At 44.2% G+C, this 14,771-nt stretch overlaps 2 protein-coding genes across 2 annotated transcripts in view; both read right to left on the reverse strand.

The window, feature by feature from the left end:
- The window catches only part of LOC120836359 (trifunctional enzyme subunit beta, mitochondrial), a 60,693-nt gene that overhangs the window by 44,694 nt on the left and 1,228 nt on the right, over positions 1 to 14,771 (reverse strand). The gene's annotated exons all lie outside the window — the stretch shown is intronic.
- LOC115313692 lies at positions 10,199 to 14,136 on the reverse strand. The gene is made up of 4 exons (XM_029972687.4): positions 14,042 to 14,136; positions 13,907 to 13,939; positions 13,393 to 13,446; positions 10,199 to 13,067 (listed from the first exon to the last, which is right to left on the reverse strand). Exons 1-4 carry the CDS (start codon positions 14,103 to 14,105, stop codon positions 12,382 to 12,384), a joined length of 837 nt encoding a protein of 278 aa, XP_029828547.1. The 5' UTR covers positions 14,106 to 14,136; the 3' UTR covers positions 10,199 to 12,381.

Raw genomic sequence — 14,771 nt, forward strand, 5'->3', positions numbered from 1 at the left:
CTCCCAAAAAAAAAAAAAAAAAAAAATTAACAGGCCTTGCGAGAATTGCCACGCTTGAGAGTCGTGACGGAATTGTGGAACACGGTTGTCACTAACAATGACACATCGTTGGCTTCATGCTTGGCTTAAAAATCGCTGCTATGAAAAATAACAATGACACATCGTTGGCTTCATGCTTGGCTTCATCGCTGCTACACAGAAACCAAAACTGCAGTTTCCAAACTACCTACAAGGCGGTACAGAGAGCACAAGCTTTGCCAGAGTTTTGAAATGGGCCTCTGTGCCCATCGATCGCAGGTGATCGACGCTCTATGGACACAGTTGGGAAAGGGTTAACACAGAAAGCTTACCCTACGAGTTGAACCAAAATAATGTGCTGGGCAAGTTGCTTATACAGAACAAACACTGAAGTGCCAAGGAGGGCGACAGGAAAGACGTAGACAGCGCTTGTCCTGTCTACGCCTTTCACTTGTCCTTGGCACTTCAGTGTTCATTATGATAACCATATAAAACTAGAAATGCAAAATTTCCAAAAATTTTTGAAGACCAAAAAACAAAAAAAAAAGGATCCTTTTTTTTTAACTTGAAATTTTGATTTAGCACGAGTAATCCAGCCATCTTTTAAAAGATACCGATGTAGATCATCAACGGCAAGCATTTTTGCCAGTTCTTGCAGTGGTACTATTACCTTATATTATTTTTCAATGTTTATTAGAGCTTTGTCAATTTAGCAGATTTTTGACTATATGCATCTGAAAATAGCAATAAACTTTTCATCATACTAAATGCCGTACTGGGTTGACTTGGAACAGTTAACTTGAAGCCACCGTTCTTCAATTATGGTGCTATATTACACAAAAGTATTACATATGTTGGTGACTGGGGGCGTGACAATGTGCTAACCAGAAAATATGCTATAGAATATATAAAATAATGGCTTCTTCACATGTGTGCATACACTACACAGAAAAACCTCGGGCAGTGCTAAGTTGTCACTCTGTTTTAAAGTTCTTAAAAGTTATTTTGATATATTCTTAACATTTATAGCCATACTGCTGCACAATGTACACTCAACAGTGAAACAATGCTTATCTGATGTATGATTTTAGGGCAATGCAAGCAGCTCGACGCAGATAGAGGCGGCAGACCACAACAAACGCTTGTGTTTCGTTCCATTTTCTACCTTGCTTCATCACCGCACCGTTTCCTTTTCATTTGACGGGCTAGCAAATCTAATATGGAATAGTGTGTTTAATCCTCCACTGCACTGTCCACGAAATGATTTGTGATGCGATTATTTTTCGTTTTGACATAGTCATTAATGTTATTTGTATCATGTGTTGCGAAAATTCGCCTAATAGGCTTGATAATAATTAAAATAAATTAGGTCTTGTTTTTTTCTTTCCTCATTTTTTTTTCTCTCTTTGATAAACAAAAATTTTTTTTTTTTTTCACAAAATGTTTTATTTTTTTTTTAGCTTTTTTATTACTAATAAGGCTCACATTTTCAGCCAGCTGCTTTGCTCACCATGCTTCCCTCATAACTCTGAATGAGCTAACTGCTAAAATTTATTAAGTACAAGTCCAATTAAATCAATTAAATCTAAAGTGTAAAAAAAAAGCATGAGCAGAAAAAAAGATATGCACGTAAAACAATCTGCACATAATGAGCAAAGTTTAAAACCAAGCTAAAAGAGAGGAAAGCAAACCCATAAGCATGCCTATACTCTCTCGTACACATATAGTATGGTGACAAAGTTTTCTCACAACACCGCTGCAACCCTCCCATATGCAAACAAGACAAGGAAAAAAAATAAAAATAAAGAAGTAACGCCCATCTGTTGTCAGAGGTGACAGGGAACAGGCCTGCTCTCCCCAAACAAAAGACAGCTTGAAGGCATGTGGCAGAGAGAACGGGAACCTGTACGCCAAGGTTGTTCCAAGGCTAAAACAAGACAACTTCTTGGAGTCAGACGAAGCTCTATCACAGTCTGCTTTCAGTGACCAAAATAACAGCGCGATGCAGCGGGAATAGTCTCACCAGAGTTACAGACTTACAAAGCTTGTAAGTGTAAGCTGCGCTCTCTAGTTTTAGCGTGCCCCAAAACATCAATTTATTTCCAAATGCAAACGCACCTCTCTTCACTACCGTTTCTTCATTCGCAGATAATGCTTAGGAAGGCTGTAGACCTCAGCAAGCAGCCATGCTTTGAGAGCTGGTCTGCCCACCGCGCATGGAAAATGCTTTGTTTGGGCGCCAGTCTGGAAACCGTGGGTATGCCTCAGCACTGCTTCACCATCAGACAATATATCCACACCAGCAGCAAGACGGCGGAGCTCAGTGGCCATACTTGCAAACGTCTATTGTGCTGCAGGATAACAATAGCAGAACGAATTCCTCCCACCAAGTCCTCCGCCCTTTCCACTTTAGCGGAGATAAAGCTGGAGAGGGTTTGAGTAGAGAAGAAAACCACCAATCATGGAGATTAGAAAGCTTTGTTGGGAGGGCTTCTCTTCCCCTTCTTAAGTTGCAAAAAACTATTGTTACAGGTTAGACACTACCATCCTAAGCTTCGAAAAACATAATAAATTCCAATATTGCTTCTACTCACAGAAACGTGCAAAGGCCACACGTTGTCGAAGTAGTTGAATGAACGCCAGCAACTGAACAGGAAAGTACCCCAACAACATTCAAAGCCCACAAAAGTTAATTGCAAAAAAGAAAAAAGAAAAACAAGTTTTAAGTACATTTTGCAACAGTGATAGATCAAACATTGCTGGTATATGGAACGTTTCAATGGCCGCTACAGCTGTGTATTTCTTTTTTTTAGCACCTGCTAATGGCAAATGTTCGACAGGTGGCGCCGATGAAAAAAGGTAGATGTGGAAGCAGCAATAGACTGCGCATTCCGAGACCTGCAACCGACGACTCCATTGGACACGTACGAACACTGTCGACGAAGAGTACGAACGTCTCGTCAGGAACTGCGTCGGCACCTTCGAGCGTATAATGTGCACAAGATGGAAAGACCACACTTCGACTAGGCTTAGTGTTGAGAACTTGCCCAGCAGTGTTGCGCACGCCGGCAAAGAAGACGAAAAAACAGCATCACGAGCAGGAAGAAGAGTGCAAATTAGGATAAAAAAAATGAAAAGCAGGTGAGCTGGAAATTGACATTCATGGTAAACCCAAGACAAAGGAACAATAAAAAAAAATGGACAGAATGACAAAATCTCCCACGCAGCTCCGTTGTTCTGTCCATCTTTTTTATCATTCCTTCGTCTCGGGTTTACAACGAAAGAAGAGTGCGATGGCAAGCCTGACCACCCTTCAGCCTTGCTAGAAAGCACGCACCTTAGGCCGAGGTGCAGGAGTGCCATGGACAGATGACGAAAAGCTCTGTGCTTGTCTGGTTCGTGATACGGAGCTACTTCACAAGTCCCCGAGTGCCGCGCGTTTGCTACCCCGTTCGACTTTTGTCAGCTCCGACCGCTGCACCCGCGAGTCACGCATCGGCACCGAACGTGTGAGTGAAAAGCCCGCGGTCGCGGAAAAGGGGAAGCCCGAAAAGGTTAAGTTTTCGAAGCGAAAGACATGCCCTGCTGTTCTCGTTCTGTCGGTTACCATAAAACGTGCGATACCAGCCGGAACACGTGCAGCTATGCCGGAGCACAAAGCGCCTGTTGTCGCTTTTGGTGGAATCAGCCGACGGGGACGGGTTTGCCGTCTTATGGAAGAAAAGGATAGCTGAGCCAGTCGCCGGAACGAGCATCGCGAATACGCCGGCCTCTGCACCTTGCCCGCTGAAGAGCGAGTTCCCTCTCCGTAAAATACCGAGCAAGCCCCCACCAAAAAGTTGGAGATAATCACACACACACACAAAAAAAAAAAAAGGAAGGATGGGCACTTGTTCAGTTTAAGAGCAGAAAAGCAGAAGGGGGCTGGGCAGGCCCATGTCCGATCCAACGAAACGGTACACGAGCAATTTAGGGGTCTGACAGAATGGAGCCGCTCTTGTCAAGCTTTACCGCATCGCACCTCTGCACGATCGTAAAGCTTCTGCGCATTGCACCACCTCCCTGGAAAAGCAGCCGATGTGGTGGGACACCTCGGATAGCCGGATGGGCCAGGAAGTGTTATGAGGTGGGTACTTGATGTCCTTTGCTTATATTTCAAAAGGGATGGGGGCTTATTGCGACATGGGTGCATGCTCGAAATTTCACGGTGAACTCGACCCTATGACAACAGCCGCTGATGATATCGCACAAATGCTCAACATGATAGTTGTGAAGAAATCAGTTCTGTGTAGCAAACTTATATTAAAACTATGTATTCAAACAACAATGTTAATTTAAATAAAAAAAAAAAAGATTAAAAATTTTTGCAACGCAAATTTAGAGTGCAGCTCTTGAGAAGGAGGGGAGGGTATGCCCCTCCTCCTCCTTCACATGCGACGTCAATTTTCCCGCTAAATCTAGCAGAGAAACTGAATTTGTTCATAGGTGACGTGATACCAAGTCATGTGACGTCATTTTCCCTGCTAAATTTAGCAGGGAAACTGAATTGGTGTTAAGTTCACGTGATGTAAATTTTCCCGCTAAATTTAGCAGGGAATTAAATTGCAGTTGAGGCCATGTGACGTCGACTTTCCCTCTAAATCTAGCGGAGAAACTGTATTTGTTCATACGTGACGTGACATCAAGTCATGTGACGTCAACTTCCCCGCTAAATTTAGCGGGGAAACAGAATTGGTGTTGAAGTAACATGACGTCAATTTTCCTGCTAAATTTAGCGTGGTTAAACTGACGCTGCGAAACAAAGAAACGGGCGCCTAAGAGCTGCGCTCTAAAAACAATTATGAAGCATTAATTTTTTTATTTGTACCCAGCTGTTTTCTTTTGACTGCTAGATCTACGGTAGCAGCCAGGCATAGCGGGGACCAAGGGCATTTCAATGGCTTGTAAAACTTCAGTTACAATAGTAGGAGCAAAGGTTTCAGCATGCACAGTGCAATATACCTTGACTGCCAAGGGTTAAAGTCCGTGCACGAGCCAGCCATCGAAGATATAGTCAAGTATAACCTCAAATATCGCAATCAGGGCCTAGGAGGTCGGTGCTCACGGACCAGTATTATCACATATTTACAGGCTGTGATAGTGACACCGAAGGAGTGGAGAAAATATCTGGCATCAGATAACGGCGAAAATGAACTTTGTTTCTGACGTTTTCTTTCACCTTTAAACTTGTATAAAAAAGAACTTAAAAAAAAGGCAGCATATGCGCTTTTGTTCTGTCTTAAATGCCAGACAGGGAGAAAAAGCGAGAAAATGGACACAACTAAACTGGAATAATAGAAGGTTATAAACAGACAAACAAACACGCTTTCCTCGGGAATAATGAGCTCTAAATTGAGAATAATGGATAGGAAAAAAATCATGGAAAATGCAACACTGATAAAGGACTCTAAAAATGATATAAGTACGAGTTCTGTAAATGTTGATCACGCTCAAGATTTGTGGAAGAAATTTTGCTCGATTTACTTGATTGATCGGCTTGCACTAGACCAATGGACCTTTTTTACATTAAGATGGCGCCAAGTGGCTTAAAACACCAACTACAGTTGGGAAATAGAATGGGAGCTGCGATACCTTTCCTGCCTTCTCTGCAGCTGACCCGATTCACAAAAAAGGCAGGAGAGGTAGTGCAACCATTCCTCCGGACTCCAACCGAAATTCGAGCCTTCGCCGCTGCGAGAGGAAGGCCTGCGCATGTTCACAACCCTTCTTGAAAAAGGTCCATTGCTGTAAACATTTCTTCAGTAGTTCTTAAAAAAAATATTTAAAAAAATGTGATCAATATTTAGGGTGTCTAAGAAATTATTATTTTGAAATTCCCTGACAATTTCAGGTGAAATTCCCTGACCACTGTAGAGTCGGTTAAATACATAAAACCATTACAGCACAAGGCATTGAGCATTGAGCACAGTGAGCATAATTTTGCATGGGCTTAATCCAACTTGCATATTCCGAAATATTTGGGTTGTCCAGTCCGGATTAAACGAGCACTTTCTTGCCGCCGACATCTTCAGTGAAAAAGCCACTTCGGGAAACACAATGAAAGCACGACGCTCAACCACACACGTCAATAACCGATTGGCAGCATGGCGCATTGCCGCCAGATGCACACTTTCGGATACTTTCGGCTTAATGCTGGGATTGGATTGGGGTCTGCGTCTTTCCCATTTGTTACTAAATCTAGCAGCTCTAACTGGATCAAGCCTAGTGTCGTGCCCTCAATCCAGTCCAATCCAAGGCTTGAACTGGATTTTTCGGCTGTCCCCTCTGCATTGGGTAGCACACTCTACATCGGGTGAGCAGGCACCGCGCTCCATTCTAAGCAGAATTTATTGCCTATATTTCTGCCCCCAAGTCCTCATGTTGACTCGGGGCACTCTATGGCGTTTTTGGAACATTTTCCCAGAGTGACCTCGTTTTTTGAAAATATCCCTGACAATTCCCCGATTTTCCCCAGCAACTAAAATTTCCCTGACAAAGCCCGGTTTTCCCAGTTTTCCCGGTCACTAGACACCCTGAATATTATATATTTATTTGCTCTGTTATGAAGATGCCCAATAAAAGCTTTACAACTCTCCTTGAGCGTCATGCAAAATTATAAATATAGAAGAACGGCCGACTTGCTAAGCATTTCCAGCCCTTAGGTGCATACATAAAAAAACAATTCACACGCTAAAATGGCTCACAAAAATAAAAAAAACTTGACAGATCTTGTACCAACCTTTCTCGAAAATGTCTTTCTCAAAAACTGGTCACATTTTTATGCTAAAATTTCAAGTCGGAACTCCGAGTACAAAGAAAATGAGCAAATAAAAAGTGATTTCTCCAACGGCGGAGCGGCAGTTGTCGGGGAGACACCAAACGATGGTCATGTTTCTTTGCCTTACCCAGAGATGGCGCTGCAGTGGACGTAAAGCCCGTAAAGGTAAAGGGCTTCACCCTATGCCTACCGAAGACAACATAGATTTAATAAAGTCATTGGGTTTTAGAGACAGCGAAGGGAGAGTGGATTTCAAGACTGTAGAGATTACCAAGCAAAGATTAAGTGAATGGTGGCAGAAATCGAGAGAAAACTAGGTATTTTCTTATCCACTGATGGCAAGGGGGTTTCATAGCCTCACTTTCTTTGCACTGCGGAGTGAATATAGATTTCACATTTAAATATTCTAAGCTTAAATGGTAAAACAAAATGGCTAGGTGGCGTAAGCTACCGCCCGATCCAAAGGGCTCAGCCGTATTCATCCATCCATCCATCCAGCCCCTAAGCGCAGAGCGAAAAAGCACACTTTTATCAAAGTTTTTGGTTCTGAGGGATAATTGCTAAAATAGTGTTTTGGGTTTTCAGTTAAGTTTTACAGTGCAGAAAGTGTCACAGCATAAATATTAATAAATAAAACCTCATTCACACAATGTAACCAGCTTCCAGTAACTACTAACCAATGGGCGCGTTCAGTAGCGGCTCCTTCGTCTCCGGACAGAGTAACTCGAGTCAGAGCTCTCAGAGCGCCTACTAGACGGGAAATAAGGGCGCCGCTTGCGCCGCCGCGCGGCCGAGTGTTTGCGCATTTCCGTTTCCGTCAAATTCGCGCGCGAACATCCTGCCCAAGAAAAAAAAAAGAAAAAAAAAGCGCGCGCTATGGCAGCAGACGACAACGCCGCCAACGCGCTTCTCCAAGTTGTTTTGGAGGATGATTTTGAAGAATTCATGGAGGCGCAGAGGCGAACCAAGCGACGAAGAGTCACCGAGGTGCTTGGAGCCCTCAAAGAAGTCATTTGTGAAGGTAAGCATGCATGATGATGGCCGACATAATCGTGACAGTGTCTCTCTACACACTCCGCAGATCCCGCTAGACCGTCGGACTCCGACCGTATCCGGGGGATTGAGGGATTTGTCTCTGATGTTGTCCCTCGCTACACAGATACCCAATTCAAGGAGCATTTCAGGATGCACCGTTCGACGTTCGAGGTAACCCCACAAGCATATGTTCGGAATATAGTACAAAAATACAGCGCGGGAGGTCTGGATTTCTGTCTGGCCACTCAGGGGAAAATTTTAATAATGTTTAAGGCGTGATGGGCTTGTGTTGAAATATTAAAATATCATAGCGATGAAGAGTCACGATATATCACGTAGAAAAAATAACCAAACGAGACAAGGAGTGACACAAGCCCATCTTTGAAGGGTGCTTCGCCGTAGCGCAGCTGCGTACTTGAGGGAAAAACACTCCCTCAGGGCGAGATAGCGCACGCGCTCGTCCTTAGTGAGCTAAAAGAAAAATATTTTCTTTGTGGCTATTAAGCGTAAAGCCAAGCAAGCGTTAGCAGTGTTTGAGTGCAAGCTGGGGAATTCATCTTTATAAGTTGAGCCCTGTAACCCTTGTTTCCTTTTACAATAAATATTTATCTTCTCACATGGCGATTTTGCGTTTTGTGTAAATCTACTGGTAATAAAAACAGTGGCTGGAATTTCTAAACAAAAGATAGTTCGTGACAACATTTTTGTCGCGTGACTGTGCTACTAACCCAAACTAAAGAGCCAATTGCGTGTTCTGGGCAATTAGATTATCTGCCCTGCAATTCACACTATTGAGTGCTAGCTTCAATAATGCTAGCACTCTCTCTCCTCGTCAGAGTAGAATCAATGAAAATAGGGTATAGGTATATGCCTGCTTTAAAAGTTCTTTCTGCTGCTCCAAAATGGCTCGAGCCAATCACATCATTGTATTTCTTGTTTTCATTGATTAAATGTTCGGTTCCACACATTCCAGGTCTTGCTCCAATTAACTGAACCTAACCTAGCCAAGACCATTGGAGTCCGGGTGCCAACAGCCACCAAGGTCCTCATGACGTTGTGGCTCTTAGGAAATCAGGAATCGTACCGTGGCGTCGCTGACAGGTTTGGTGTACACAAGAGCACCCTCCACTTCGTGGTCTACGAGATTGTGTTGGTATGGGCACGGTGTGCACCCTCTGTAATACAGTGGCCCACGCAGCTTGCCCAGGTGGCCAGCCAGTTCGAACGGAAGTGGAGGCTCCCAGGCGTTGTGGGTGCCGTGGACGGGTGCCATGTTTCTATCAAGGCTCCCAAAGAAGAGCAGTCTGCCTTCTACAACAGGAAGGAGTTCCACTCCGTTGTGCTCCAAGGCTGCTGCGACAGCAGGATGGTGTTTACACACGTGCATGTGGGGTCCCCGGGCCGGATGAACGATGCACGCATCCTCACCAATTCTGGGTTAGACGACATTCTTAGCGCCCTTCCCGAGGACCTCCACATCCTCGGCGACTCCGCTTATCCCCTCGGGGTGAACCTGATGCGTCCTTACAAGGACAATGGGCATCTAACGAGGAGACAAAGTAAATTCAACACAACATTAGGTGCCTCGCGGTCAGTGATAGAGCGGGCCTTTGCCCAATTGAAAGGAAAGTTTCGACGTCTGAAACACCTAGACATGGACAACCTTAACATGGTTCCCATGTTTGTGATGGCGGCGTGCGTTCTTCATAATGTCATTCTCACGTCTGCAAAGCCCTTTGTTCTTTGCACGGAGGAACTAGAGGATCCATGCCTGGTGCGCAAACAACCAGACATGACAAGAGCGCCTTCCGCTGCAAAAGCTAAACGCGACGCAATCGCTAGCTTGCTGCACCCTGCATGCACCTGAAGAATGAGGTTGCCATGTTACAGACCACTGTATCTCTTCAGCTCCTCGGTTCTCAACCTTTAGCAAAACTAAATTGATAAAATCGGTCAATAATAAGGCAATTGACTAGAACACAGTTTTTGTTGCTCGAGTATACTTTTTGGAGAGTTTTACCAATGTTTCCCCCTCCTGCTTTTTCCTGTCTTTTATGCCCTTATTACAATTTATTAGAGCTACATATTCACATTGTTACTCCACAAGTTCTTTTGCAAAAGTTTTGCGAATTAAAATACCACCAAATGCAGACAAAATAAAAAAATTGGCACAAATGAACTGGTGGCTTGCAACCTGTGCCCATCAATATTATAGTGCCTGAATGTAGGTTGTCCCCAGTTAAAACATATTTTAGGAATATTTGTACATGCAGGCAATATACTTCTCCCCATCCTTAGTAACTATTTCAGAATAATGTATCTTGAGCGTACGCTTGGACTTTCCTTTTGGAACTGAGTCACTCAGAACGTCCAATATAACAATAATACTGTAATGCCTGGAACAAGACAGACACAAGTGATACAGCTTTGCACAAAACAATTCAAGCAATGGTATTTATTAAGTTCAAAAACCTTAAAAGTTGACTAGAACTTGTCACAATATAAAAAAATCACAGGCCCGTGGTCGGATCTCAAGAACAGAGAAACATGAACGCAGTGGCATCTGGGATCAGAAAATCATTCATGTAGGGGGAATGTATAGCCAGGACTCTGGTATAGCTTAGAAATTTCACTTGTCCAGAAGCCAAACTGTACTTAATAACATAAGAATGCACTGATATCCCAAACTAAGGTGCCCGCAATCTGACGGAGGCTGCAACAAGAAAAAAACAACTATAGTTTTGAGCAAAAAACTGCAGTTTTATTCATAAACTTAAACCACAGGGTCATTTTTAGCACTACAAATGAAACACTTGGAGTGACTTTCCTGATAGGCGATATTTGCCTAAAGTAATGCTCATTTATTTTCCAAAAAAACAACTCGCAAAATGACCAGTAAGAACTAAATGAAGTGTACAGACAGCAACCAAAATGTAGCAAAAACTATGAATCTACTTTTTGTTTACTACTGTATTTGTACTTTCCAGCAACTCGAAACACAGACAAGTCTGGCATGCTTCTGCAAAAGAAAACTGTAAAAAGAAACATTAACTGTTACAAACAATATATGCAGCTCTTAAGGTTCAGTACGAAAATGCTTGTTCCAGTTGGCCTGACTAGTAAGGTTAGCATTTTGCTATACTTTCTTTTCATGCCGCAGAACGACACACTAAATGACCATCACTGTGGACAAGTGAAATTTAAAGGTGGACTAAAGAGGTTTTTAACTTTTTCTTTTTGTGGCTCTGGTTTCGTGCATCTGCTCCAAGGATCCTAGAAATCGAGAAATTTATAGCGTCCTTCTGCATTACACGCATTCAAAGCCAAACTGTCAACAAGAATGGCTCGAGGGAAAAAAGGAGGAGCTAAGAAGAACTAGTGGAGCATTGCGAAGAGCATTTAGTCTAAGCAAAATGACTTTCGAGGTCACATGAATAAATGGGCACGGCGACTATGAAAAGATCTTGTCTACAGCTGACTCGCAGGCCCAAGGCATGAACCAAGCGTGTTTCACTTGGTTTCACTAATTCATTTTTGCCCCTTCACCCCTCTGCAGCATTTTTGTCAGATTTCTAACGAACATCTCATTTTTTATATTGAAGTGGGGCACGTGTAACAACAGTTTCTAGATTTCTTGAATCCTTGGAGCACAGAGAATAAATTAGAGCTATAAAATGACGTAAGCACCAACCCCTTCGGTGTACCTTTTAAAGGGTGGTGAACCGAAATTTGGATTTCAGAAAACAATGCAGCAGCGGTAGACGGGATGCTACAATCCCTACAACGCCACTCATAAGGCGATATCTCGAATGGACGACCGACAAGGCGCGTTACGTGAAGATATCTCGTTTCCTTCTCTCTTCGCGTCACCCCCTCAAGGCGGCGAGGCAGAGAAGACGCGAGGTTGTTCCCTCTTCTCGGAGAAACAAGACGTCAACATACACGTCAAATGCGCCTCCTTTTTTTTTAATAAAAATATGGTCATCTGTTCGAGATATCGCTGTATGAGTGATGGTTTGGTGTTTGCAGCATCCTGTTGCACGCTTTTGCCGCCGTGTTTTGTAGAATCCAATTTCGGTTCAGCATCGGATGCTGAACCGAAATCTGGATTCCACAAAATACAGCGGCGAGAAGCGTGCAACAGGATGCCACAAACACCAAACCATCACTCATACAGCGATATCTCGAACAGATGACCATATTTTTATAAAAACAAGGAGGCGCATTTGACACGTATGTTGACGTCTTGTTTCTCCGAGAAGAATCGAGAAAAGGAAACGACCTCGAGTCTTCTCTGCCTCGCCGCCTTGAGGCAGCGAAACGAAGAGAGGAGGAAACGAGATATCTTGACGTCACGTGCCTCATCGGCCTTGTTCAATCTCGACTTTTTTTCCAAAAATACGGCTGTCGATTCGAGATATCGCCTTCCGAGTAGTGTTGTAGGGATTGTAGCGTCCCGTCTGCAGCTTCTGCATTGTTTTCCGAACTCTAAATTTCGGTCCAGCATCCCTTTAAGGCTGCTGAGACTGTTTAGATTGACATACAAGGCGATTCAGCAGTCGGAGCTTAGTACGTTGCAGCTTCAGCTGCTGCCTGTACCGCTGCCTGTCTTCTTGTTCCCATGCGTCCATCCTTTCAAGGATTTCTCCCAGGATTGCAGCCGGCCTCTTCCTCCTTGCTTGCGGGAGCTCAGGCTGCCTCGTTGACCTTGGAGTCTGTGCGCTCTGCGGATACACAGTGCCGGCTTGGGAGGGCATGGCAATGGCTAGAGCTGTGGTGGTGGCTGACGGCCCTGTGCTGGCTGGGATGATGACTTGGGACTCGGTGACTGAGGCTGCAGGAACGACCGGCATGCTCGTGCACACCGGGGCAGTGTACTCGGCCGTATCTTGGAAAAGGTTGTCCATATGTTGATAAAATTCCCAATCCTTGCGCCCTCGTCCTGTCTTCCTTTTATCTTGCCGCCTTCTAGTGTAAGTCCGCTTCAAACCTTTGAATTTGTTTTCGCAGTCGTCTGGCGATCTGTGGGCACCAGCTTCATTCATTTCTACACTGATCTTCCTCCACACTGTTCTTTTCTTCAACTTTCGGTTGTTGAAGTCAGCATAGTACTTTTCATAAAGTGAAATCAGCAACAACACCTCGCTGCGGGACCATGCCCCTCCTTCACCAGCCTCATCAGGGCTTCCTTCATGATCTAAAATGTCCAAAACATCAAATGTAATTATTAAGGTTATCAGTTCATGACCCTTTAAACACCAAACCTTATATATACAGCTGTAGGCGATGCCGGGGAGGCCAAGCAATCATCAAAGCCCCATTACATGCAACTATAGACAAAACACGAGGTTAGTTAACACTGGCAGGAAGGACTTCAAGCCTCCTGGAAGCCAGAGAGTGACAGCCGGCATGCTGCTAACAGCCTTTTTAGGCCAGAAAGAAGCTAAGTCTTTTCACACGAGAGAATATTTTTGGCTTTTAGAAATTCCCTTCAGAACCCAAGCTATATGTGAGATTCATACCGTCGCACTCCCTGCTGCTACATGGCTGCGGGTCCAACTCCTGATGACCACTGACTATAAACAAAAAAAAATTGCGAAGTTGTCAACAAGGGAAAGCAGTTGCATTACAGCACTTTTACGTAACACACTGCAATGCATATTCACACGACAGAATGTGCACGCTAGCGAAGTTTATGAAGATGTGATCAAAACAAGAAGCATGATCAAATGATTGTTTGTTAGTGCAAGGGGAAGTGGCTCGCACTTCGATACAAGGAAGGCCCACAGCAACAATAGCGCTTGAGCGGTGGAAGTATCTAGCTGAGCTCTACCAAAATATCGATAGAAATGCAGCGGCCGTGCGCAAGCGGAATTGGGCTGCAGTATAAAGTGAGTGAAAAATGCCGATCGGCGATGGCTCGCGTTTGTCGCGCAACGCTCACACTCACCGACAACTAATTTTCGCCGACAATTTAAATGAGCGATGTCAATTTCAAATGCAAGAATGCGATCAGCGAAATATGGAGGTACTCACCGATACTAATATAGAGAGGAGTAGTGCAGCGTCCTGTAAGAAAAAAAACGACATATACGGAGAGGTTCTTATTTTCAACACGAAATGAAACATAAGGAGGTGAGACGGAACGTTAGCGCATGAGTTGTCCCTTACCGTCGTCGCTTTCAACCAGATAAACGGGGCTTTCGGACGCAGTGGATGTCATCGATGCAGCCATGGCAGCAGACGCACGGGAGAATTCGAAACCTTTTCTGGATATTCCCGCCGAATTCCCCGGAAATCGTCACCAGTCAGGAAATGACGCCATCTTTAGCTCCTTTGACTCTACGTGCACCGTCTCCGGACTCGGTGCTTCGGAGCTTGACTCCGAAGCCCCGGAGTTACGTGCACCGGAAGTGACTTTTGGCCGTCTAGTGGAAGGAGTCAGTGACTCCTTGACTCCGGGGCCTCTACTGAACGCGCCCAGTGTGAATGAGTCATTTGACTGCAACTACGGTCAAATGCCTCATTCACACACTGTAACCAGCTTATAGTAACCAGTGTGAATAAGTCATTTGACCGCAACTACGAAGACCGTAGTTCAGATTTCAGTGGCTTTTCAGAGCCACCAAATAGCTGCTTTTTCAGGTGCACTCCTGGCTGCCTCTTGTGTCTCCTTCAAACGTCAAACTGCAAAAGTAGGCAACGTACGAAACGAGAACCATTGCAGACGAAGGTACGTCATTTCTGGAGCAGTATTGGGTGGTTTTATTTATTAATATTTATGGTGTGACACTTTCTCCACTGTGAAACTTAACTGAAAACCCAAACAACTTTATTTTGACAAATATCCCTCGGAACCAAAGACTCAGATAAAAGAGTGCTTTTTCGCTCGGAGCCTAGG

The sequence above is a fragment of the Ixodes scapularis genome, unplaced genomic scaffold (assembly GCF_016920785.2).
Source record: "Ixodes scapularis isolate PalLabHiFi unplaced genomic scaffold, ASM1692078v2 PGA_scaffold8__174_contigs__length_109621045, whole genome shotgun sequence".
NCBI classification, from domain to species: Eukaryota; Metazoa; Arthropoda; class Arachnida; order Ixodida; family Ixodidae; genus Ixodes; species Ixodes scapularis.

Excerpts from the sequence above, each read along its gene's own strand:
- LOC115313692 (XM_029972687.4), bottom strand. The coding sequence starts at position 14,105 with ATGGCTGCATCGATGACATCCACTGCGTCCGAAAGCCCCGTTTATCTG. Across the intron at positions 13,447-13,906 it reads TCCTCTCTATATTAGTATCG|TCAGTGGTCATCAGGAGTTG; the intron begins GTGAGTACCTCC and ends TTTTGTTTATAG. Across the intron at positions 13,068-13,392 it reads TAGCAGCAGGGAGTGCGACG|ATCATGAAGGAAGCCCTGAT; the intron begins GTATGAATCTCA and ends TGGACATTTTAG.